General features: G+C 43.3%; 5 protein-coding genes across 10 annotated transcripts; 3 read left to right on the forward strand and 2 right to left on the reverse strand.

Annotated features, from left to right (window-relative positions):
• Positions 1–73: 73 nt before the first annotated feature.
• On the reverse strand, positions 74–1,517 carry LOC128297702 (inactive CLIP domain-containing serine protease A28-like). Its single transcript, XM_053033389.1, has 4 exons — positions 1,392–1,517; positions 1,112–1,312; positions 751–1,053; positions 74–688 (listed from the first exon to the last, which is right to left on the reverse strand). Exons 1-4 carry the CDS (start codon positions 1,467–1,469, stop codon positions 155–157), a joined length of 1,116 nt encoding a protein of 371 aa, XP_052889349.1. The 5' UTR covers positions 1,470–1,517; the 3' UTR covers positions 74–154.
• A 317-nt stretch (positions 1,518–1,834) lies between these two features.
• LOC128297119 (protein FRA10AC1 homolog) lies at positions 1,835–4,138 on the reverse strand. Its single transcript, XM_053032688.1, has 4 exons — positions 3,615–4,138; positions 3,364–3,523; positions 3,030–3,302; positions 1,835–2,960 (listed from the first exon to the last, which is right to left on the reverse strand). Exons 1-4 carry the CDS (start codon positions 3,885–3,887, stop codon positions 2,893–2,895), a joined length of 774 nt encoding a protein of 257 aa, XP_052888648.1. The 5' UTR covers positions 3,888–4,138; the 3' UTR covers positions 1,835–2,892.
• Positions 4,139–4,631: 493 nt separating this feature from the next.
• On the forward strand, positions 4,632–6,469 carry LOC128297594 (zinc finger C4H2 domain-containing protein). Of its 4 annotated transcripts, none has more exons than XM_053033266.1 (5): positions 4,632–4,960; positions 5,047–5,218; positions 5,294–5,472; positions 5,546–5,818; positions 6,015–6,469. In XM_053033266.1, the coding sequence occupies exons 1-5, from the start codon at positions 4,902–4,904 to the stop codon at positions 6,148–6,150; spliced, it is 819 nt and encodes a 272-aa protein (XP_052889226.1). In that variant the 5' UTR covers positions 4,632–4,901; the 3' UTR covers positions 6,151–6,469. The 4 variants fall into 4 exon arrangements, with proteins under 4 accessions (XP_052889226.1, XP_052889227.1, XP_052889228.1 ...); XM_053033267.1 differs by having other exon boundaries at positions 6,018–6,469; XM_053033268.1 differs by having other exon boundaries at positions 5,546–5,794.
• Positions 6,470–6,899: 430 nt separating this feature from the next.
• LOC128303713 (integumentary mucin C.1-like) lies at positions 6,900–11,870 on the forward strand. Of its 3 annotated transcripts, none has more exons than XM_053040783.1 (4): positions 6,900–6,988; positions 7,308–7,488; positions 8,444–8,527; positions 9,753–11,868. In XM_053040783.1, exons 2-4 carry the CDS (start codon positions 7,404–7,406, stop codon positions 10,157–10,159), a joined length of 576 nt encoding a protein of 191 aa, XP_052896743.1. In that variant the 5' UTR covers positions 6,900–6,988; positions 7,308–7,403; the 3' UTR covers positions 10,160–11,868. The 3 variants fall into 3 exon arrangements, with proteins under 3 accessions (XP_052896743.1, XP_052896727.1, XP_052896735.1); XM_053040767.1 differs by lacking the exon at positions 6,900–6,988 and adding an exon at positions 7,032–7,166 and having other exon boundaries at positions 9,753–11,870; XM_053040775.1 differs by lacking the exon at positions 6,900–6,988 and adding an exon at positions 7,032–7,166 and having other exon boundaries at positions 8,447–8,527; positions 9,753–11,870.
• Positions 11,871–16,397: 4,527 nt separating this feature from the next.
• On the forward strand, positions 16,398–21,348 carry LOC128297113 (solute carrier family 26 member 10-like). The gene is made up of 6 exons (XM_053032683.1): positions 16,398–16,930; positions 18,762–19,060; positions 19,258–19,362; positions 19,498–19,639; positions 20,090–20,694; positions 20,767–21,348. The coding sequence occupies exons 1-6, from the start codon at positions 16,462–16,464 to the stop codon at positions 21,223–21,225; spliced, it is 2,079 nt and encodes a 692-aa protein (XP_052888643.1). The 5' UTR covers positions 16,398–16,461; the 3' UTR covers positions 21,226–21,348.
• The last annotated feature ends 424 nt before the right edge of the window (positions 21,349–21,772 follow it).

Here is a 21,772-nt window from a genome sequence, read left to right on the forward strand (position 1 = left end):
AAGCCGGGGATTCCCCGGTACGAAATCTACCCTAGGTCATAAGTCAATGTGAACGGAAGGGAAGCAAGATTACGTGTTGCAAGCAAATGTCCAAGCATCATTTATTGTTTTCTAAATGTAATCCTAACAGATCCGCCCGTTCGCTTCTTGCGTTTTACAGTGTAATATCAAATTCTAAACTATGGCCTGTGATGATTTCGTTGATCCAATCTACGTACTGGTTCACAGCAACGTACATGCCGGGCAATTCATGGCCTCCACATCCAATACCCCACGAAACAATTCCAGCCAGCACGAACGTGCCACTTTCGGTTTGGCACGCGAGTGGTGATCCTCCGTCGCCTTTGCACATATCGACACCGGCTTCACCACCAGCACAGATGAAACCCTCCCGGAGATTATAGAATGGTCCAAGCCCAGCAAAGCGCAGCATACGGGTACACTCCTTGTTGGTAATAACCGGAAGCGTTATTTTCTTCATCACGTTCGCGTACACTCCACGCTGCTCGCCCCAACCGTTGGAGATGCAACTTTCGCCTACGAACTGATCATTAGGTTGCGGCAGACATATTGGTTGAATATGCTTGTGGTATTGTACGTTTTCCTCCAGCAACAACAGTGCAATATCGTTCTGTATGGGGTTGTGCACATAGTCGGGATGTTTGATGATCTCCGTGACGCTGATATCCTGTGGAAGTAAACATGTCAGAAGTGTCCACTAACAATACATCTTAGTACTTGGCTTATTACCTTGTGTGGGTATGGTTCCTTTGTGGTGCTAATGTCCCATTCGCCGAAACGTGCGATCAAATTCGATTTGCCATCCGTGTTGTGAGCCGTTGTTACCACAAACCGAGGATGAATCAAAGTACCGCCACAGACAAAGTTACTATGCGCCGGGGATGATTTTTGGTTTTCACCCTTCATTATGTAAACCATCCAAGGGAATTCGGCATACTGTGCCAAGGAGTCATTATGATGCAGTTGATAGTGCAATCCATTCTTGTTAAATTGTCCGCATTCAACGCTAGGCGCAGGTATTTCAATATCTTCCTAAAATAGCATCCATTACAGACAGTACACAGCAAATCCATGGCTTATGTATACTTACCCAACTGTCAAGTGGATTAACTGTTGCAGTGGCTACAGTATCACAACATTTTAGTAAATAATCTGCGCACGAGTCGATATCATCTATGTCAAGCCCCACGCGCAATCCAACGAGCTGAGTACTCTGGGCAAGTGTTGGATCATTAACCAACGTGCCGTTAGGACAAAGGTGCTTCGAAACGCAATATCCACCGGGGCATGTCTAAAAGAAAGAACAATCAGTTTAAACATTTTAAAAAAAAACTGCAAATTATAGTATCAAACGAATATGTGGCACTTACCAGCTGTTCCTCACCTCTATCTTGGCCATACGCTAACGCCAACAGCGAGACGGCTATACAGATTAAGGACGTGTTCATCGTCTTTGACACCAGCACACCACGATGTGATCACTGCGAATGTAAAACCAAACTAAGTGAGACCGTTTTGCAAACGATGAGCTTATATGTAAAACATTGATAAGCATGGATTTCACGTCGGATTGATTAAAACAAAGCGTACCAGACGCAGCGCACTCCCGTATGTGTTATACAAACATTATCCCATTCGCTGTTTTTTTCTCCGTTTGATGTCCAATAGCTAAGGGTTGCGCGGAACGCTGATAACTGAAAACATCCGGAACGTTGTGCAAAAGTTCGTTTCCTTTTTTGAAGTTTGTAATTTATTTAAAACTATTGTAGCAGCGATACAATTTATTCATTTATTCTACCATCCTCTCGTTAGGAATATCCTAGGAACTCATTCTAGCGTAAAGAAGCAGTAATTCACGTGCGAAACATTACATTACAAGAGCTGAAGTCTATGTGTTTTTAGAAGATATTAAACTTTTATATTATGTTACCACACATTGTTCACGTTGTGCTATAAATGTAATAGTGAAAGTTCTTTTCAGTGGTTCAGTGATAATGTTAAAGTTTTAGTCATTTATAGTTTATTTTCAAGTTATTTTCAATGTTTTCATTATTAGTTGAATTGGAATATGGGTAAGATGCAGATGATGTAGATGTAACATCTATCCACCTTTCTTGAGCTTCAACTCACCTACATTCGTAAAAGCTTTTCAAAGTCAAAGCATCAAATCAAAGCAGATGGCACAACAGAGGTCAAAATGCCACCTATTCCGTTACAACTTGAAAATAATCCAGTATTGGTGTCAACTAGAACTTGAACTAATAATACCTCTACGCCCACCTCAACTAAGTGTAGCTGATATTATATTTAATAAAATAACTTTCATCGTATCGCGTTTATCTAAATATTATAGGAGTGGTTTCAACTGGCACGGTGGTGTGTTGGTAGAGACATCGGTCTTAACACGATAGGACCGGTCTAAATTCTTATCCAGACCTATCCTCCGTTCGCGGAACTGACTATCTAGCTACGGGTACATATAATAAAAGAAAGCTAGAGATGGCAGACCTTAGACTTTTTGAGGTTGTTGTGCCGATAAAGAAGGTTTCAATCTATACTCGAAGCAAGGAAGTTTTTGAGGCAGAAAAAACTTTTCCATCTTAAAACACCCGTCCCAACGATCGAAGATGGACACAATATAGAACCTTGAAAGTCGCGCTGTCCAGTACTCACATGCGCCACTGAAATATAAGATCCAAAGTTATCCAGTGAGCGGTTTAAAACACTTCTGCTGCATGCCAAGACTGCGAAGGCGACTGTAGCTTACTTATTAAGTATTTGCAGTAAGGATAGAGGTTGCAATCTTGTTCTTGTCGGTAAGCCGGATCAGGAGATGTTTGCGGATCATATAGAAATTGCATTTACAAGATCTCACAGCAAGAGATCCTCTAAAAACTCATTAAATTCTTCTTCGCGCGTTTTTTCTTCCACTTCGTTTCCTAAAGAAAAGGCAGATAAATACATCTCTTAGTTTAATCGATGATACATAACGCCCCGTTTCTAGTTACCTTTACTCCAGCTTCCTTCGGTGACATCAGGCACGGTGGAACTATCCTTTTCATCTTCCGCTGGTGCCGTTCCGTCTTCCGGGGTCGTTCCGTCGGAAATTGTTCCGACAGCATTACCCTGCGAAATTGGTTTTGCAACGGAACTAGTGGGAGCTTCAACGCTAACCCTGCAATCGCTGAAAGTCTTCGTTTTCCGATCCCGCTTCTTCAGTCGTTTGATTTCTCTCTTTTTAGAGTGATAGTTTAGCCTGTCTGAACATTTAGGGCACAATCCTGCGAACAAAGACGTTTGTTGAATAGTTTATTGGGCAATCTTATCCGGTGTTTAACTTACGCAATTTCACCAGAGCGTTCTTCTTCTGTCCCTGCTCCAGATATCCAAAGTTGACCTCCCAGCTGCGCAGTTCGCTTCGCTCTTCACAGTTCCGATCGCCGCACACGAATTGACCTTTGCCAACGACGACTTCCTTTTCGATTCTCCAACGCATGGCAACCTCGAAGAGGATGATGAATGAACGAAACCTTGGTACGGAGGCATATGAATCGGTGCCGCGAGGATAGGAATCGGTACACCTCTTCGCTTACCTTGTTCTCTTTGTAGCGGCTCAGGTCGGCAATGCAGTACTCTTTGAACAGCTTGTCGTAATACTTTTTGGCCAGCTGCTTCTCCCAACTGTCCACCGTTTCGCCATCCCACAGGAACCGATGGTTCTCGCGCACCACATCGTGGTCCGTTTTGTCGCGGGAAGTGTCACGCTGCAGCAGTTTGGTAGCGCCCGGCTTGATCAGCATGTACTCATTGATGAGATGTTTGTGCAGTTCGTACGGATTCAGGTGGGCCAAGTTTCGGTGATACATTTTGCCGCTGGAATTAGTACGGGTTTTGGCTCCCGGTACCGGCAACAACACTCACAATGTAAACAACAGCGGCACCGTTTCAAACGTCACTCGACGTGTGGGCCATGTTTGGGGGAACTTCACCGTGCAATCGAATCTGATGCTCGATATTATCTTTTTTCCATATTTAGCATATTCCGCCACAAATTGTGAGCAAGAATATTGCAACGAATGATGTTCGAAACGACGTTAAACGCTTAGAATAGTTTACACATTCCACGTATGTAAAAAAGGAGACAAAATCTCGAAGCATATTCCCATATTAGTCAGAACTCGCGTATTCTGATGATAGTATTGCTTCCAGAGAGATTCCTGGGGATTGCTTTCGACTCGCTAATTTGTGTATTATTTAAAAAAAACATATTTTAAGTTATATTTGAATGCCAAAACGTCCCTTGGCCGTATATTTACTGTTGACGATGTACAACAAAAGCTCACACACACGGACACACTCTTATTCGAACAAATCACTTGAATGCTTACGATATTCTTTGTCTAAGCTGGGGCATAATTTATGTTAATCCTAATATACTGAAAATGAATATATTAGGAAAAATATTTGTGAAATATGTGTGAAATTAAATTTGCGAAAGTGCGGTTGTGTGGCAGTTTGTTTGTAAACAGACGCTTGCTGGTGTGCATGAGCGCACATCGCATCGGCATTGACTCGAAACGTCGATGTATGCGTGACGCTGGTAACTGAAAGGCTGTAAAAAGGGAAGGATTTTTCTGTGCGGAGACGAAGCACGAGAGATGCAAAGATTAATCGGCCATTTTCCATCAGCATCAGCAGCGCATCATCATTTCCACGAGCGAAAGTATGATTTTGAATAGATTTTGAATTCGGTTTCCCACAATTATACAGACGTACCTAAGCGCAAGTGCAGTGTGTGAAAGCAGCAGGACTGAAAGTGCAATTAATTAAGAGAAACAAATTACTATACTTGCCAGAGCGGTTTACAGCACGGTACAAAAATGAGTGCAGTTGATGAAAGAACGATTTATGCAAAGCTTGAAGCGATGAAAGATATCCGGTAGGTTGTGCGTTCTACTCTCTGCCTTCCATGGCATCCTTTTGTGAATTGGATTCTTTTCACTGTGCTGTGTCCACTGTTTGCAGCTCAAAAACGCTCCAGCTGGAGAAGCTGAAGCTGAAAATCATTCGCGAGGTGGAGAATGGCGATGCGGAAGAGAAGTGTCTGTCCGAATATCGGCGGGAGCTGGAGCTGCTCATGCAGGAAAAGATGAGCCATGTGGAGGAACTGCGTCAAATTCATGCCGACATCAATGCTGTAAGTAAACGAACCAATCACTCCGGTGCGATTTGGGCAGGAAAGTTGAAAAATTTGCGTTTACCTGGTGTGCAGATGGAAACTGTTATTAAGCAGGCCGAGGAAAATCGTATTCGTTCGATTAATATGGCTAATCGCATACACGAAGAGTACGTCCCGCTGAAAACCGAGGTTGATTCAATGCGGCGTGATTACTTGGGCCTGGAAAGACTGCCGGAACTGCACGAAGAGGAAGGAACTACCATTTCTCCGGAGTACGTACATACCGAAAGTTTTACCCGTTTTGCAGCAATTTTCTGACCGTTCCATTCCATTTGCCCTTTTCAGCCGCTTCCAGAACTACTACGCTACGAACAAACCATTGTCGGCAGCATCCGCCACATTCACCCGGCCACCGTTATCCGCCCATCATCCGTTGCCGCCCGATGCACCCGCCACCTCGTTGCCACCTTCGGCACCGCCCGGATTTCTTCCTCCACCACCGGTTGCCATGCGTATCAACAAACCGCCGGAACTTCCGACAAACCGGCTGCAACAGGCACCGTCCACGATTGGCATCGGTCATCCGACATTCAGGTCTGATTTCAATGTGAATTTAAGGTGATTTTTCGTTCGGTTTTATTGTTTCATTATCTATACTTTTGCTAATATGTTTGTACGCTTGTTACGAGAACTATCTCACACGCTAGTAGTTCAGATTGCGATTCCACACAACAAACGGAAACAGGAAAAATAGTTTCCGGCTACACTTTGTCAAACATTGAGAGCTTCCCTTCGCATTGTTTTCCTCTTTCAGCAGACAGCAGCCGCCTCCGATGAAGTCGTGTCTTTCGTGTCATCAGCAGATTCATCGCAATGCACCGATATGCCCACTATGCAAGGCCAAAAGCCGCTCGCGCAACCCCAAGAAACCGAAAAAGAAGGACCATTAATTGGTTTCAAAAGTACGCAAAGGCTTTGGACAAGAAAGTGCTAGCTACTTTCATCTACATCTTCCATAACACGATGGGTTAATATTTACTGCAAACGGTGTAGTTCAGTACAGTGTCGGCATCAAGATAGAAGGCCATAGGTTTGTAAGCATACTTTGCATTTTTCGTAGAATGGTAAGAATGATGTAATTACATACAATTTTATGTAGCGCATTTGGATAGTTTAGCGATTTTGTGAACGTTGTGTCGCATAATCAAAATCTCAACAAAAAAAAATTAAAAGCAAGTCGTAGAATTAAGTTTCAAAAGTATCATTAAAAACGCTAATAAATCATTTTCTTCATCATAAACAAAGCTTTTTTTCATCGAACACAACAAATTCTGAAGAAAAGTGATGGAAAGAGACGACTAGTTGTTTCTCGCGAGAAGCCAAGCAAAGGCTCGGTCAAGAATTTGTTCGTGACGTTTTTGTGAACGTGAGATGACAGTTGAGATTAGAAATAATTCTGAGCTATCTAAGCTGTCCGTAATATATCTGTTTTAGATGTAATTAAAAAAAAAAAAAGAAATATTAGGTAGTACTATCATGTAGCTGGGTTGCTTACGTCCTTATCGGGCGCTACAGCCACCTCCGCGGTGTTGGCCTGCCAAAGGAACTTTGATGAGTTGTGAATTCCTACTGTCAATTCGGGAGATCTTAACGTCAAATCGTACCAATGGACCAGCCTGCTGACATAACATCCTTAGCTCGCTCAGAGTAAATTGGTTTAGTCAGTCGTGTGTGTGTGATCTATCGGTGCTTTCCTCGAATTCCGGCTAAAAACCTTCATTCCCACAGGCAAGTGTGAAATTCTACCCATTTCCTTGAAAACGGACTGTCCGCAAGTTGAATATAATTCCATTACATCCCAACCGTTTCCTGTTTCGATTGTTGCCAAATGCATCATCGTCCCTTATTGCACACCGCCATTGCAAAGTGCGTGCAATTTTGCTGCCCTGCGGTAGCTGTGCAAAAGGTTGTTACGTGGGAGAGCGGTAAACGGAAGCGGGTGTATTTATTCAATCCATCTTTCGACGTCTCTTTCCGGAAAGGATTGCAGGCCAATCGTACGGCAGTCAAGTTAATGAACGCAGTTTCGTATTTCTCGCTTCCGTAGGTGACAGAACAGTTGTCGCACGAGAGTAGACCCAGATTCCAGGGAATCGTAAAGAACCGTCTAACCAGCCAAAGAAAGGTAGATAGCAACGAGAAAATGATTGCGCCGATGTACGTTAAAGGTGCACTGCTGGTGGCATTGGTTGCGCTATTCGCGGTGAACGCAGTCCCCACAACATCAGGTAAGAAATATTCGAGGAAGCGAACACTGCAGTTACCGGCCGCTCGGTTTGTTGGAATTTATGCATTTCGTGTAGATTATCTCGTTTCGAATACGCGTGAGGTCAGCAGCGCTGCCATTTATTTGCTCGATCTCCGTTCGCAAATCCAGCGTTTTGCAAGCGAAAAGAGGTTAATCTAATTTTCAACGTATTGATGAGTGTGTGGCATGATTCATCACGGGGCAGCCTGTGCGCCTGTTGCAGAGGAGGCTTGTTTGAAAGCTGTGCTGTTGCTTTTGCTTATTTTCGTGCTGTTCTTCCCCACACAACACATACTGCTTTGCATTCTCTCTACTTCACTAACAAAAAGCGAATCATCCCGATCACTTCATCCAAGTGAGCGCAGGAAAAATTGTTCCAAATGCACGAATGCGGGCAGAAGGCGATGTTGCGTATTTCTTTTTCACGATTACTCTTTGCGCTGGATGATTTGTCAAGCAGTAGTAGGAGCAAGGTTGCAATAGTTGTGTGTTGTGTATGGGCGCGATAAGAGCGTGGTGGTCCAGGGCGCCGGGCGAGGGGTGGCTCAATCGTACAACTGCAGCTCTCAAATGCATCCGTCAGCATTTCTACGCGAATGTTTCTCGCGGAACAAAGTATGCACAGAGAGTACGTGTTTATAATTCGCTTCCAACTGTTGCTAAGCATACGATGATACGATGAGATGTGGATTAACTGACCGCAACACCACCAACGGCGCAACTTTTGTTTGCAGACAAATGCCTTACGCTGGCTGGCAAATTGCGTCTTTCTTCGTTCCGATCTGAATAAATAAACAAAATTGCTCGCGCATTGTTTATCATGCTGTTGTCGCAAAGTTTTCCATTCTTATATTGCATGATTTGCTTGCATTAATACGACATATTTGATGGCTGATTACTGTTCAATTTGATACTAAATTGTTTTTCTCTTTTAGCAGCAGCTGCTACAAAATTCGATGACGCTCTAACGGAAGATATTACTACCCAAGAACAGCCGCAAACCACACAGGCACCTCCAGGTAAGTTTCGGTAATGTAATGCGTAAGGGGTGTATTTACATTGAACGAATTGGTTACAATCATTACTACCCCTTTGTGACCTAGAGAAAACCCCCCGGCCCTGACCTTGAAATCACAGTCGACAGAGTTTTATGATAAAACATTTAATTTGCAAACGCTTGAACGCTTGTTATCAACATGTTGCAACTACATGGCCATTGGAGCTAACCATGGCATAATCTTAGTATCGCAAAGTCAATGTGGTGCAATTAAGAAATGTACCGTTTTTCTGCATTCAATCGGCACATAGGTTTGTTTTGGTACTTGGTAATACTTACAAACTCCTTTACTCTTTAGAAAAATGTTCAATTGAAAATGCGAGAAACATTATCTTCCACACACAAAATTATGCCTCAATCAAATCGTTGATCTTATGAAATAATTTACAATCATAAGATTATAAGCATGTCTTATTGCTTAATTTTTAAATAAAAAAAACGATTTCGTTATTATCAGTTCCGAATGTTGAAACAAGAGAGTTTTGCTCAAATTTTATCTTTTTTTAATTTAAAATTTGGATAAATGTCACTTTTCAGCTATACACAATTAATGTTACTTAGAGTTCAACATTATCTGCCACCATAACAGCCTTAGTCTGCTGTGGGTATTCTCCCACATGGGTATGGACTACGTAAAAAATCGTCCGGTGTCATTCTTATTGCAACACCTCCCCCGGAACATGGCGAATCTCTGTTCTCTGTCTGTACGATAGTAAGTTCATCGTACTGCCCATAGAATTATTATTTCTCCATTGTGCATCATGCAATCATAAGTCATAATAATTTTCCTAAAATGACAAATCAGAAGGACGGTCGATAACCAAAAATGGTGTAATTTTAAGGCTTTTTGGCATTAAGATACTGTATAACTCTTCATAATTTACAGTTTGTCGACATTTTCGTGTATGCAATGTAATGAATTTTTGTTGTCCCTCCTGAAGTGAGAAACGAAAGAGGGAATGAGATCCAAAACATTTATAATTTTAGAACGTCGTGAACAATATATTGTGTTCCTGCCTTACTGGTAATGCTACTGTGTGACTTTTCCTTATCATAATGATTAACATTTTATTATCAAGAATCACAAGATTAAAAGTAAGTCCTACCTGATACCAATATCGTAATGCGTAAATGCGTGTATTTTAAAATTAAAAATTATGCAAATGTTTTTTATGCTTTGATTTTAGATGACAAGAATACGACAACACCAGCAACAACCACATCTACTACTACTACTACGGAAAGTACAACTACTAGCAGCACCACCACCACTACTCCCAAGCCTACTACCCCTACAACAACCTCCACCACCACCACTACAGTGACCCCTCCAACTACGCCACCAACTACCACCACCACACCCACTACGCCGACTCCCGCGCCAACCCCGACGTCGACGTCGACCGAAACTCCCACCACTCCGGCACCAACACCGGCACCGCACTGTAACCGCTTCGACGCGTACTCCTTCGTCGGTGGTATGATCCTTGCCTACGGTTCGCTCGCCATCTCGCTGGTACTGTACAAATTTTACAAAACGCACTCGAACGCCGCCGGTATCGCTAACAACTCAAACAACTACCGCACGCTGTAAACGAACGCGTCCACACGGTTTTCACCACAGTGAGCGTAGTTTTCTTTTTTTTTTTAGTTTATTTTTGCTTTCCTTTAATTTTGTCGTCCATTTTAAGCACTCCTTCCCAAATGTCCAAAATCGTGGAAAAATAATGGTGGTTACATAGAAGTATGACAGTTGGGAAACGTTTATTTTACAATCTTATAGTTTATCTGTATCCAAATCATTTGATGAAGTAGTTTATTGGCCTTGGTAGTTGTCGTTCTGCGAGGTATTCTTTTCCTATTCTTCAATTATTTTGATGCCATTAATGTTAAGTCGTACACAGGTGGGTGGCACATGAAATACATTTCATTTAAATAAGACATTCTAATAGGACAGCTTACGTTCAGTGAACCTCTGCTATTGGTTCCGCTCAGAATACTAATTACCTTGCTTTTTTTTTCTTCTTCAAATTATTACCAAAGTGCCAGTTAGTAGTCAGATCAGATTTACAGTGAATCCGTACATCGCGGCCGGTTCTCTAGCGGCTGTTGAAAGTACCGGTACGTGATGATGCATTTAAGCTCCCAGATAAAATGGCCGGGCTTCAAAAGAACGATATCAAAGCTTTTGTGTTTTTTCTTACTCTCTTAAGTAATCCATAACAATACTTTTGCTGATCAATTATAAACAAATGAAAATTCTTATGAAGAAAAACGTAACGAAAAAAGAAAAAAACCATTCACACTTTTAGCTTGCGTTCCAAAATCCAAATTTTTTATACCAAAACGTATCCGCATTAATGTATTAATTCATTATTGTACACTACTTTAAACTCACCTTTATACGATAATTCCTGCAAACAACCAGTCAAAAACGCTACCCCCCCTACGCTATTTGACCCAGTCCAGTAACATAAAAAATTGCTCGATGATGAAGAAATAATCCCTTAGGCAGCATATAATTGGGATATGGGTTTAGTAGAGGATCGAAATTGCGTGCACACATCATGTCTATTATTGCTAAACACACACACACACACACACTGTTGCTCTGCAGTTGGTGCGAAAGAACTAAGCTAAATTGTTACTGTAAAAAGAAAATCGTATGAAATAAAAAGGCTGAAATATCGGAGATCGCTCTTACAATGTGTTGTAGCGAGCTAGGAGGAGGAAAAACTATTGCGTCAATAAATTATCCGCGCACCAGGAAGAGAAAGGTGTGGATGATAAATTGGAAGTCGGTCGCCGTAGAAATATTTGTCCGCCGTTTGATCCGAATAACGAATCGTCCAAAAGGAAGTAAGTGCTCTTAAAGTAGAAACTGAAGTGCGGCCAGTGTTGCGTACACTTGAAGCGATTGTGTACTTATGTAGACAGTGTCAACGTTAGGGCCAAATCGTCAAAGCTTTCCATGGGGTTACATTCTGGAATTGTATGCAATTGTTCCTCCCGTTCCATCGAATCCTAGCTAGCTGTCCTTGTTGGAATTGTATTTTTTCTCCAACGAAAGACGATTTTCAGGAAAAACCCTAAGTTTTCGGAGTTGAAATTTTGTCACATGTTGTAAAAATAAATAAATGCTTTTTCGGTCTCACGATTAACACTTTATAATTTCCAAACCGCTGAGCTGAGTATTAAAACAAACGATCATAAGCATAGGTAACTTGCGAATGTTGTGCTAACTTTAATAAACAAAAGGGCGATCCGTGTCGTTCTGTAAAATATTACTGTCGCACATAGATTTACAATAAAGTTTATTATCAGTAAATAGCATTAATGTTTTGGACGATAACTCTTCAAGAAATGTTCTTTACCGCTTCTAGACAATTGCCTTCAACGATCTTGAATGATCATTGGCATGCTCTGAGTTATAAGAGCACAAGACTAGTTTCATGTTCTCAAGACCTTCAGAGACCTCAACAAGTATTCAAAACCGTTGATCCTGGAGTATACTGATGCCACGGACGTTACTGGTTTACAGCTCTCCAGCTATATGTAGAAGGCGACGAACCTCGAATTACAGATTGATTGGATTAGGTGTTGAGATACTCGAAAAACTTATGCCCAAGTAGAACCTGCGCCACGTAATTAATAGCACACGAGAATCAGTATAGTCGAACGTCGAATAGGGTTTGATCAAGGACTGCTTCCTGTAGCTAGTTTGACATGTTGTTGAGCTGTTGCGAAGCCCCGTTCGATGGCGTAGAGCAACTCCACCTTCAGTAACTTCTCAGCACAAGTACATAAGTACGGAAGATCCTTCATGTTCTCCGGTTCAATATACCTGATACTTCGGAAGAAACTGATGCTATTTTAAAACGCTTCTAGCGCCAATATTGTGAAGGCGCCGCAGAGACTACATCCAAGGTGTTCGAGTGGAAGATGCACCGAAGGATTTGTGGAAGGATAATGGGGAACGAGTTGTAATAATTGTTATAATATGATCTCACTATCATTCTAGCGACTAAACCAGCAAGGTCCCGGTAGGCTGGTCAGAATAACATCAGGCAACCCAACAGGTAAAACCTTCATACAATCTCCACATGAACCTAACGCACATCGTCCAACATGTTCAAATTAATTATTTAAATTCTTAACCGTGTGTGCATTGACAATCTCAGTACATCTTCCTTTGCTTACAGCAAGATGCGTCTAACGAACAATAACGACAACTCACGTGAACGGAGCGTTGACGGAAATCGTGCCGATGATAAGCAACAACCTGACCGAGCGTCGTTCGAAATGAGGTTGAAAACATCCGATTATGTTAAGTGATTGCTGTACCGCTGTTGCTCGATTGATTTGTCAGAGAATTCATTCGGTTGTCTCGAGACGAGCCGGGAATCAGCCGTGGAGTAGCTATCACGTGGAACGTCTCCCCAAACAGCAGTTCGCTCAGCCGATCGTATGTTCAGGTGGATTATTCGAAACAGCTCCACAAATCAGTCGGTTTGTGTTAGTGAAGAGCAATTCAAAGAAACACCTTCAGCGGACACCAGACCATTCTGGCGCTGTTGTAAGCAAGATGCTGAACACAACGTAGCATGTTGAAATCGCGCAAGTAAGAGACACCGTCACGGTTCGCGTACGACGCATGTGTTTTACACCGGTCGCTTTTACTGTGATGTGCCCCGTACAGAGGTGCCCGGCCCGTGCCGGTAGTGTTGGCCGGTCTTGGCCACGTAACGATCGTGCACATTTGTTTCGTTCGTTCGACCCATACACTGAGGTTGTGTTTCGATAGAATATCCTATACGAGCTACCATCGAATTGATTTTACTAGCTTGAAGCTTTGTTAGTGTTTGTGGTGATTGTGGTGCTGCCTCCGATGCAAAACAAACATAAAACGCATTTCAAAAACAACAGTGTGTCTCCCCGCATCCTCGTGCAATGTGGTCCGTTTTGTTACAGATTACGGATCTTGCGCAGAGTTACGAACTACGAAACATCACTTCTCGATTGCCCAAATTTCAACCCAAAAGCAAAACGAAACGATCGCAAACGGTCCGCAACAGAAATCGAGATCGAGAGAATTCAATATCCTCCCTGTATTCCTGTTCTACCAGCCGCATTCGCGTATTCTTTTACGCTTCGATTCGCGTTCAGTTCCCGCAACGCTGCGTAGGCATTGCGATACAAACAACACAAAAACCTTAATGTTACTGTAAAGCACCCCCTCCAAAAAAAGGGAAACAGGTTTGCACAACACTCTTCAAATTCGTTGGTGTGTTACTGTACGGTTTACTCCATTCCACACGCATTTGCGTCACGATCAATCTTTATTCTATATCTTTTCTTTTACGTTAACAAAATTTCATATTCCACCCTTGTTTTTTTTCTTGTTTGTTGTACTACCCCCCCCCCCCCCCCCCCAACCCGATACAACTCACAATAACAAGTTTTATCCCATGTTTGGAATGTCCTTTTGTGTGACCTTCCATTCGGTGGATAAAGAAAAAAAAACAACCCACGATCTAACGTACATCCCTCCCGATCGGTTTTATCGATGTAAAAACGTTTTTGTTTTGCTAGATCCGCTATAAGGCCATTTTTTTTAACGGCCGGCACTAGTTACAGCTGTTTCGCAGGTGACAACAAGGCGAATCTGTTAAACCAATCTGGTGTGTCGCGGGTGTCTGAAAAATTGGAACAATTTGGAGCAATCCGGAGAAAGAGCTTTGAGTATTAAAATGTCTATCATTATCTGTGTTGAACTCTGCTAGAAGTCCAGCCACCATCTTGAATTCTAAAAATCGCGATCACACGAGTTTTTTTTTTTTGCTTCTTTGGTCCTACCGTCCATCATTTTTGGAAGTATTAAAAGAAATTTTACAGTACTATTGAGCGTGGTAAACAATCATAAAACAACATCAAACATACGCTCTCGGTACGATCCCACGTCTGATGACGCTTCCCTTTGGACGTTAAGATAATTGCTCACCATAAAGAAATAAAAAGTGGGCCACTATTAAGCATTTATAAAAGAGGTGATCCTTCCGTACAGAAATAGCACCAATTCAAGATGGACAAACAGGGCCCAGTAAAGAATGGTCAACACAAATAGAAGCCCCCCGTTTCATATCCGGTCTCCATATGCCCGTATTAAGGTAACCTTCTCCGGTGTGCTATCTGCTGGACGCGTATGGCTAGATCGAGATATTCTCGGCTGGAGATGGAAATGGCACTGCTACCGGAATAGCCTCCGGAGTTAGACGAAGAGATACAGGCAGGCATGAGCTGGCGTGTGTGTATTATTGTTTGTTCGTGGGGTGTACGAGTCTTATCAGTGTTGTTCGGTAGTCGAAAATTTCGTCATTTCCCACACGGCCCATCATATCCGTCCGCGATTAGCATGTCCAGGCGCGTGTCAACTGAGGCGCGATAACAAAAATAACGCCACCAGTGGTAGAAACAGCAGAGCAACGAGGTGAGATGTTCTACAACTGCTTTAATATGTAAAATATTTCACCACAAAGCTGAGCTTTTCTGATTCCTATCAACAACATCTATGGAGCATGGTAATGAACTCGATCGTATGTGCGGTTTAATGCCCAAGATCGTTACTTTATCTGTTGGTGATGAAGTTGAGCATCAGTTGAAGTTCCTGGACGAAGATGCGCGATAACGTCATTTCCCTTTTTCACCGATGAGAAGTACAGCCCAGCATTTGGAAGGTTGATTTGGTTGAAAGGCAATCCGACGTCATGTGGACGATGATAAGACGGCACGACGGTACGATTAGACGTGCAAACGAGCTTCATCTACTACCAACACTCGCTATTTGCTTATGGTACAGGCAGCTGAATACATCTTTTCGATGTTACTCACTGTAAATCCAAGAACTCGCGTGTACCTACCCCGTACCAATTGTCGATCACCATAACCGCAGCTGCTTTCACTTCGACAAGTCACGTGAGGGGCGCATTCGGTAGGCTCCAGTTTCAGCGAAGGCCACAGCACTGCAACACTGCTGAAACTAGTTTCCCCAAATGCGCAAAAATGGATTGTTGTTGAGCCGGCAATGTTCGGACATTCGGTTTTTTTTCGATCCGTGTGCCAAATAATAATTCTGTCAACTCAATGCCCGTCGGTGTATTACAGGTTAGCTCGTCCCGAAAGATTCATGCGTGCGAACAAGACAGCAATACATCCACAGAATCCTTCGCTTCGCGTTTAGTTTCGAGAAGTGCGTCGAAAACAATATTAAACTCAACCCGCTGCTAATTCTCTCTGTAACTTGGTTGCCGGTCAACAACGGACTTAAGCACAACGATGGTCCGTTTCCCGGTTGATTGACATCTTCCCTTGCAGGCGAACGGTCATATATTAACCTACATTTAAAGCTCTCTGCATTGTCTCTGCGTGGGCTCGACCATGAGGGTGAAACATCTCTTGTTTGTCGATGCCCATGCCGATGGTCAGACTTTTTGCAAGATTGGTTGATGATAGGGCTGCTCACGTCTAATCTGTACTTCCACACAAACAGAGCTAGCAATAGATAAGTCGGAAGCCGTCACAGCTTCCAGTCGCCAAGAGCCACCGGGTGGGAAGCTAGTGTGTTTGCATGTAAACAGCACCAACTATCAACCTTCACCGGGGACGGCGGACCGTTACGTTCGGGTTCAAGTTCTCGGCAAGATAGATCTTCTCATCCGTGTACCCTTTCGTTCGCACACCGGTATCGGAAACCTGTCGCCGAGCGCGCGGTCGAGCGCGCGCGCGTTCCGATCGTGCCCGCCAGTCTTGTCGGCGCGCTCTCACCGGAAGGATCGTTGTCGTCCGGCGTTCGTCGGGTCGGTTCTATCATCAGGCAGGCAGGCAAGCAAAAACACAAACATGAAGCTCGATTCGGAAGGTGCCGAAAGTGGCATTGTGAATCCTACCTTCTACCAGGAGCTAACCGACGAACAAACGCACTCGGAAACGGCCACACGTGATACGGTGGTGCCACCGATTGTCACCGTTTCCCATCCACTGTACCAGCAGCACCAGCTAAACGATGCGTACCGGTATCGGAAACCGAAACGGGAACTCCAGCGGGAGATTAAGGCCCGTATCCGTAAGGTGGATTCGAAAGCCTGCTGCAGCAGTGTCTTCCCCCTAACGACCTGGTTGCCGGAGTACTCGTGGAGTAAGGATCTGGTGCGCGATCTGATCAGTGGTTGTACGGTGGCGGTGATGCATATACCGCAAGGCATCGGTTATGCGCTGCTGGCCAACGTGCCCCCAATCGTCGGCATCTATATGGCGTTCTTTCCCGTGCTGGTGTACTTTCTGTTCGGTACCTCGCGCCACAATTCCATGGGTAAGTTTGCTGGTGGTGTGGTGCTCGGTGTGATAAGATTGGATGCGTCAATGTCAAAGGAAGACGAGATGGTTTAATTGATTGCGGTGTATTGTGCGCTCGGTGATGCAGTGAGTGATCTTTAGGGGAGAATTTGTTTGGCAAAACCGATTTAAAGTGTCTTAACAATGGTGTGGAAGTTGGGCGTTGTGTACCAGTGCACTCGCTTTTAATTTTGAATATTATCAAAATTTCAAAACTCTAATGTTGTGCGTAATGAATCTTTTGAAAAGAGCCATTCATATGAGTCTTTAGCGAGGAGTTATTCAAATCAGGTGTCGATCATTAATCTTGGATGCTTAATAAATTTCAGGATTGGATTACGGATTCAGGTCATAAATCTTGGATGATAGAAAAAGAAATTCAGGTTCATTCATTCAGTTCAAAGATTCATTCAGATTCATGAATCGTAATCAGATTCATCCAAATTTACAAAAATCCCTATGGAGATCCGGCACTCGGAGGTCGTATCTTGGATGATTCATGAATCTTGGAAAGGGAACTATTACGTTCATTCTTTCAGTTCAAAGAATCATTGAGATTCATTATTCAAAATCAGATTCATTATAATCTACACAAATCCCTCTGGAGATCAGGCATTCGGAGGTCATAAATCTTGGATGATTCATAAATCTTTGAAAGACAGCATCAGGTTCATTCGTTCAGTTCAAAGAGTCATTTAGATTCATTATTCAAAATCAGATTCATCTAAATTTAAACAAATCTCTCTGGAGATTCGGCACTCGGAGGTCATAAATCTTGGATGATTCATGAATCTTTTAAAGAGAGCTTCACGTTCATTCATTCAGTTCAAAGAGTCATCCAGATTTATGAATCGGAATCAGATTCACCCGTATCTACACAAATCCTTCTGGAGATCAGGCTCTCGGAGGTCATAAATCTTGGATGATTCATAAATCTTTGAAAGACAGCATCAGGTTCATTCGTTCAGTTCAAAGAGTCATTTAGATTCATGAATCGGAATCAGATTCACCCGTATCTACACAAATCCTTCTGGAGATCAGGCTCTCGGAGGTCATAAATCTTGGATGATTCATAAATCTTTGAAAGACAGCATCAGGTTCATTCGTTCAGTTCAAAGAGTCATTTAGATTCATGAATCGGAATCAGATTCATCTAAATTTAAACAAATCCCTCTGGAGATCCGGCACTCGGAGATCATAAATCTTGGATGATTCATGAATCTTTTAAAGAGAGCTTCACGTTCATTCATTCAGTTCAAAGAGTCATCCAGATTTATGGATCGGAATCAGATGTATCCGTATCTACACAAATCCCTCTGGAGATTCGGCACTCGGAGGTCATAAATCTTGGATGATTCATGAATCTTTGAAATACAACATCAGGTTCATTCGTTCAGAGTATCAGAGTAAAGAGAGTATAAAGTTCATTCATTCAGTTCAAAGAATCATTGAGATTCATTATTCAGAATCAGATTCACCCGTATCTACACAAATCCTTCTGGAGATCTGGCACTCGGAGATCATAAATCTTGTATGATTCATTTATCTTTGAACGAGAGTGTCAAGTTCATTCATTCGGTTTAAAGAGTCATTTAGATTTATGAATCGGAATCTGATTCATCTAAATTTAAACAAATCCCTCTGAAGATCCTTCACCTGGAGGTCACAAATATTTGAAAGAGAGATTATGATTCATTCAAGTAATCGGAATCGGAGATATTAATAATTAATTATTAATAATTAATAATACAATAATAATAAAATTAATTATAATTACAATTAATAATAAAAAAACCCGCATCCTTCAGGAACGTTTGCCGTGGTGTCCATAATGGTCGGTAAAACCGTGCTAGCATACACCGGCACCAGCGAACCGGGCGAACCGCCACGCACCGCCCTGGACGTGGCAACGGCCGTCTGCTTCGTCGTGGGCATTATGCAGCTTATAATGTGCATCTGCCGGCTCGGCGTAATATCCTTCCTGCTATCCGATACGCTCGTTTCCGGTTTTACTACCGGTGCCGCCATCCACGTCGTAACGTCCCAGATCAAGGACCTGCTGGGACTATCGTTACCCACGGTGGGAAGCATGTTCGAAATCATTAAGGTGAGTGCCGAACCAAACACAACACAACCGGCGATTCTGCGAATGTACTGGACCGTTGCATTGTACCGGCAAACTTGACCTCGTTCGGTAGTACAATCTCGTTTACCTTCAAGCGCAGAAATCCTAAACGAACCTAACGTTATACGTTCGCACACCTTTATTTCTCCCCTCTCCCCAATCGGCAACACGTACAACAGACGTACATCGAAATCTTCAAGCAGATTGTTAACGTTAACTGGGCCGCAATCATCATATCGGCCATCACCATCATCGTGCTGGTGGTTAACAACGAGATCCTGAAGGTAAAGACTATTGAATGATTCGCCCTCTCATCGCCATTCTGGCGAAGGATATCGAGTATGGTGGGTCTAATTGTTTCTGTTTTATCTTCTCGCAATTTCATTAACGACGAACGGGGATTGGTTCCGGTCGGGCAGCCGAAGGTCGCGAAGCGCAGTGTCATTCCGATACCGATTGAGTTGATTGCGGTCATTGCCGGTACACTGTTGTCGCGGTATCTGCTTTTTGAAGAGAAGTACAGCATCAAAACAATCGGAACCATCCCGACAGGACTACCCGGTAAGTGATGAACCCCGGGGGGGAAGAAGGTGGTTCAATTGAACTGGTGATCCATTTGCTAAATTGATACCAATCACAGCCTAAATTTTAAAACCATTTGTTAGAACGATAATGCGATTTTTTATTTTTTTGCAAAAAATAATCATGCCCTTTCCTTACTGATGGCCCTGACCGTAACTGAATAGATGAAGTTATTCTACCGTCCCTATCAAAATGTTAATATTTCAACCTCATGGTTTGTTCCGCCAGGTGTTCATGTGTGATTTGTTTTCCTGATACAATTGACTTATTACACTTTATCATCTGGTTTCGTTTTTTGCGGTGAACTTAACTCTTCGATCGCTAACAATGACCTTATTTTCAACCATCCATTACTTTTTTTCTAACTAACCATTTTATTTTTTGTGACTTACTTTACTCATTCATGTTTTTTTATTGTATCTGTTTTAGCTCCAACATTGCCAGATTTCAGCCTGATGCCTTCGATACTCCTCGACAGCTTCCCGGTCGCGATGGTCGGTTACACCGTCTCCGTCTCGATGGCGCTCATCTTTGCGAAGAAGGAAAACTACGAGATCGGTTTCAACCAGGAACTGTTTGCGATGGGCACCGGCAATGTGTTCAGTTCCTTCTTCTCCTGCTTCCCGTTTGCGGCTTCCCTGTCCCGTTCCTCCATCCAGTACTCGGTCGGTGGACGGACGCAGATCGCGTCCGTTATTTCCTGCGGTTTGCTTGCGATCGTTTTGCTGTGGGTGGGACCGTTCTTCGAACCCCTGCCACGGTGCGTACTGTCCGGGATCATCGTGGTATCGCTCAAGGGTTTGCTGATGCAGGTGACGCAGCTCAAAAGCTTCTGGCGCCAGAGCTGGATCGATGGAATGGTGTGGATACTGACGTTCCTTTCGGTGGTGCTGGTTGCGATCGATATCGGTCTGCTGGTGGGCATCGTGCTGAGCGTTTGTTGTATCTTCTTCCGGGCACTCAAACCGTACACTTGTCTGCTGGGTAATGTACCGAATACAGACATTTACCTGGACGTGAATCGTTACGATGGGGTAAGGAACCCACGATCAGTGACTGCAATCCAATCCAAAAGCAAATCTAACAGCACAATTTGTTTGTTTCAGCTGATTCAACACGCGGGCGTAAAGATATTCCACTATTGCGGTGCACTTAATTTCGCTTCCCGGGCCGCCTTCAAAACAACGATCTGCGAAACGCTCGGCATCAATCTCACCGAGGAGATTAAACGGCGAAAGAATCCGGACTGGAAGCCAAGCATCGAGCAGGCGTGCCGGGTGCTGGTACTGGACTTTACCTCACTTAGCTCGATCGATCCTTCGGCTATCGGAACGTTTAAGGCGATGGTGCGCGAGTTCGAAGTGCTCGACATCCAAACCGTCCTGGCCGGCTGTCAGCCGCCCGTATTCGAGATGATGCAACGGTGCGGATTGACTGGCGACATCGAAAAACCGTACTGCCGGTTGTTTACCTCCGTGCACGATGCCGTACAGTACGCGCGGGAATACGTTGGCGTCGGTTCGATCAGTGGAAGCGTCATTTCCAGCACTACCGGTATTGTGTAGCGCTGCAGACGGATCGGCTGATCGCATATGGGGCTTCCTTTTTTACGTGCCATGTTGCAGAGGCAATGGTACTTAACAATGCCGGTGACGGACGGTTTATCGGCCGAACCGGAATTGGTGGTATTCTGTATTTCCCTCTAGCGTTAGTGTTTGTTTTCCGTGAGAAAACAAAGGTTCTGTGTACAGGAGATAGTTACAATGTTTAGGAACATAGTGATAAATGGCAACTGTTTGCTGAGTGGATTTGCTTACCTGTTTCTGATTAATACAGCTTAGTTTTTTTATATGTTTATTTCACTACTTGCGCGATGTTCCGAAACACAATCCGCTGCGTTGTCTTTCGATGAAGATTTCCCCGTTTGTTTATCCGTTATCCTTCTCAAAGCCGTGCGATTGCAAACTGCTGTAATTAAAACAGATCCTTAAATGGTGATCAACCCAATTGTAGAAAGCAGAATGCTGATGGGGAAGGAAACTACATCAAGATTATTCCTTGTTAAGACGTTAATCGAAAAGGAAATCGTCTGGTAAATGTTTGTTTAAAGAT

The sequence above is a fragment of the Anopheles moucheti genome, chromosome 2 (assembly GCF_943734755.1).
Source record: "Anopheles moucheti chromosome 2, idAnoMoucSN_F20_07, whole genome shotgun sequence".
In the NCBI taxonomy this organism is placed as follows: Eukaryota; Metazoa; Arthropoda; class Insecta; order Diptera; family Culicidae; genus Anopheles; species Anopheles moucheti.

Bases quoted from the DNA above. Each gene is read 5' to 3' on its own strand.
- LOC128297702 (XM_053033389.1), bottom strand. From the start codon at position 1,469: ATGAACACGTCCTTAATCTGTATAGCCGTCTCGCTGTTGGCGTTAGCG. The intron at 1,054-1,111 runs GTAAGTATACAT...ATGCTATTTTAG, and splicing joins TTAATCCACTTGACAGTTGG to GAAGATATTGAAATACCTGC. The intron at 689-750 runs GTAATAAGCCAA...TTACTTCCACAG, and splicing joins AGGAACCATACCCACACAAG to GATATCAGCGTCACGGAGAT.
- LOC128297119 (XM_053032688.1), bottom strand. From the start codon at position 3,887: ATGTATCACCGAAACTTGGCCCACCTGAATCCGTACGAACTGCACAAA. The intron at 3,524-3,614 runs GTAAGCGAAGAG...ATCCTCTTCGAG, and splicing joins GCCGCTACAAAGAGAACAAG to GTTGCCATGCGTTGGAGAAT. The intron at 2,961-3,029 runs GTAACTAGAAAC...CCTTTTCTTTAG, and splicing joins CGAAGGAAGCTGGAGTAAAG to GAAACGAAGTGGAAGAAAAA.
- LOC128297594 (XM_053033266.1), top strand. From the start codon at position 4,902: ATGAGTGCAGTTGATGAAAGAACGATTTATGCAAAGCTTGAAGCGATG. The intron at 5,219-5,293 runs GTAAGTAAACGA...CCTGGTGTGCAG, and splicing joins TTCATGCCGACATCAATGCT to ATGGAAACTGTTATTAAGCA. The intron at 5,819-6,014 runs GTGATTTTTCGT...TTCCTCTTTCAG, and splicing joins GATTTCAATGTGAATTTAAG to CAGACAGCAGCCGCCTCCGA.
- LOC128303713 (XM_053040767.1), top strand. From the start codon at position 7,089: ATGCATCATCGTCCCTTATTGCACACCGCCATTGCAAAGTGCGTGCAA. The intron at 7,167-7,307 runs GTTGTTACGTGG...TCGCTTCCGTAG, and splicing joins CTGCGGTAGCTGTGCAAAAG to GTGACAGAACAGTTGTCGCA. The intron at 8,528-9,752 runs GTAAGTTTCGGT...CTTTGATTTTAG, and splicing joins AACCACACAGGCACCTCCAG to ATGACAAGAATACGACAACA.
- LOC128297113 (XM_053032683.1), top strand. From the start codon at position 16,462: ATGAAGCTCGATTCGGAAGGTGCCGAAAGTGGCATTGTGAATCCTACC. The intron at 19,061-19,257 runs GTGAGTGCCGAA...CACGTACAACAG, and splicing joins GCATGTTCGAAATCATTAAG to ACGTACATCGAAATCTTCAA. The intron at 20,695-20,766 runs GTAAGGAACCCA...TGTTTGTTTCAG, and splicing joins ACGTGAATCGTTACGATGGG to CTGATTCAACACGCGGGCGT.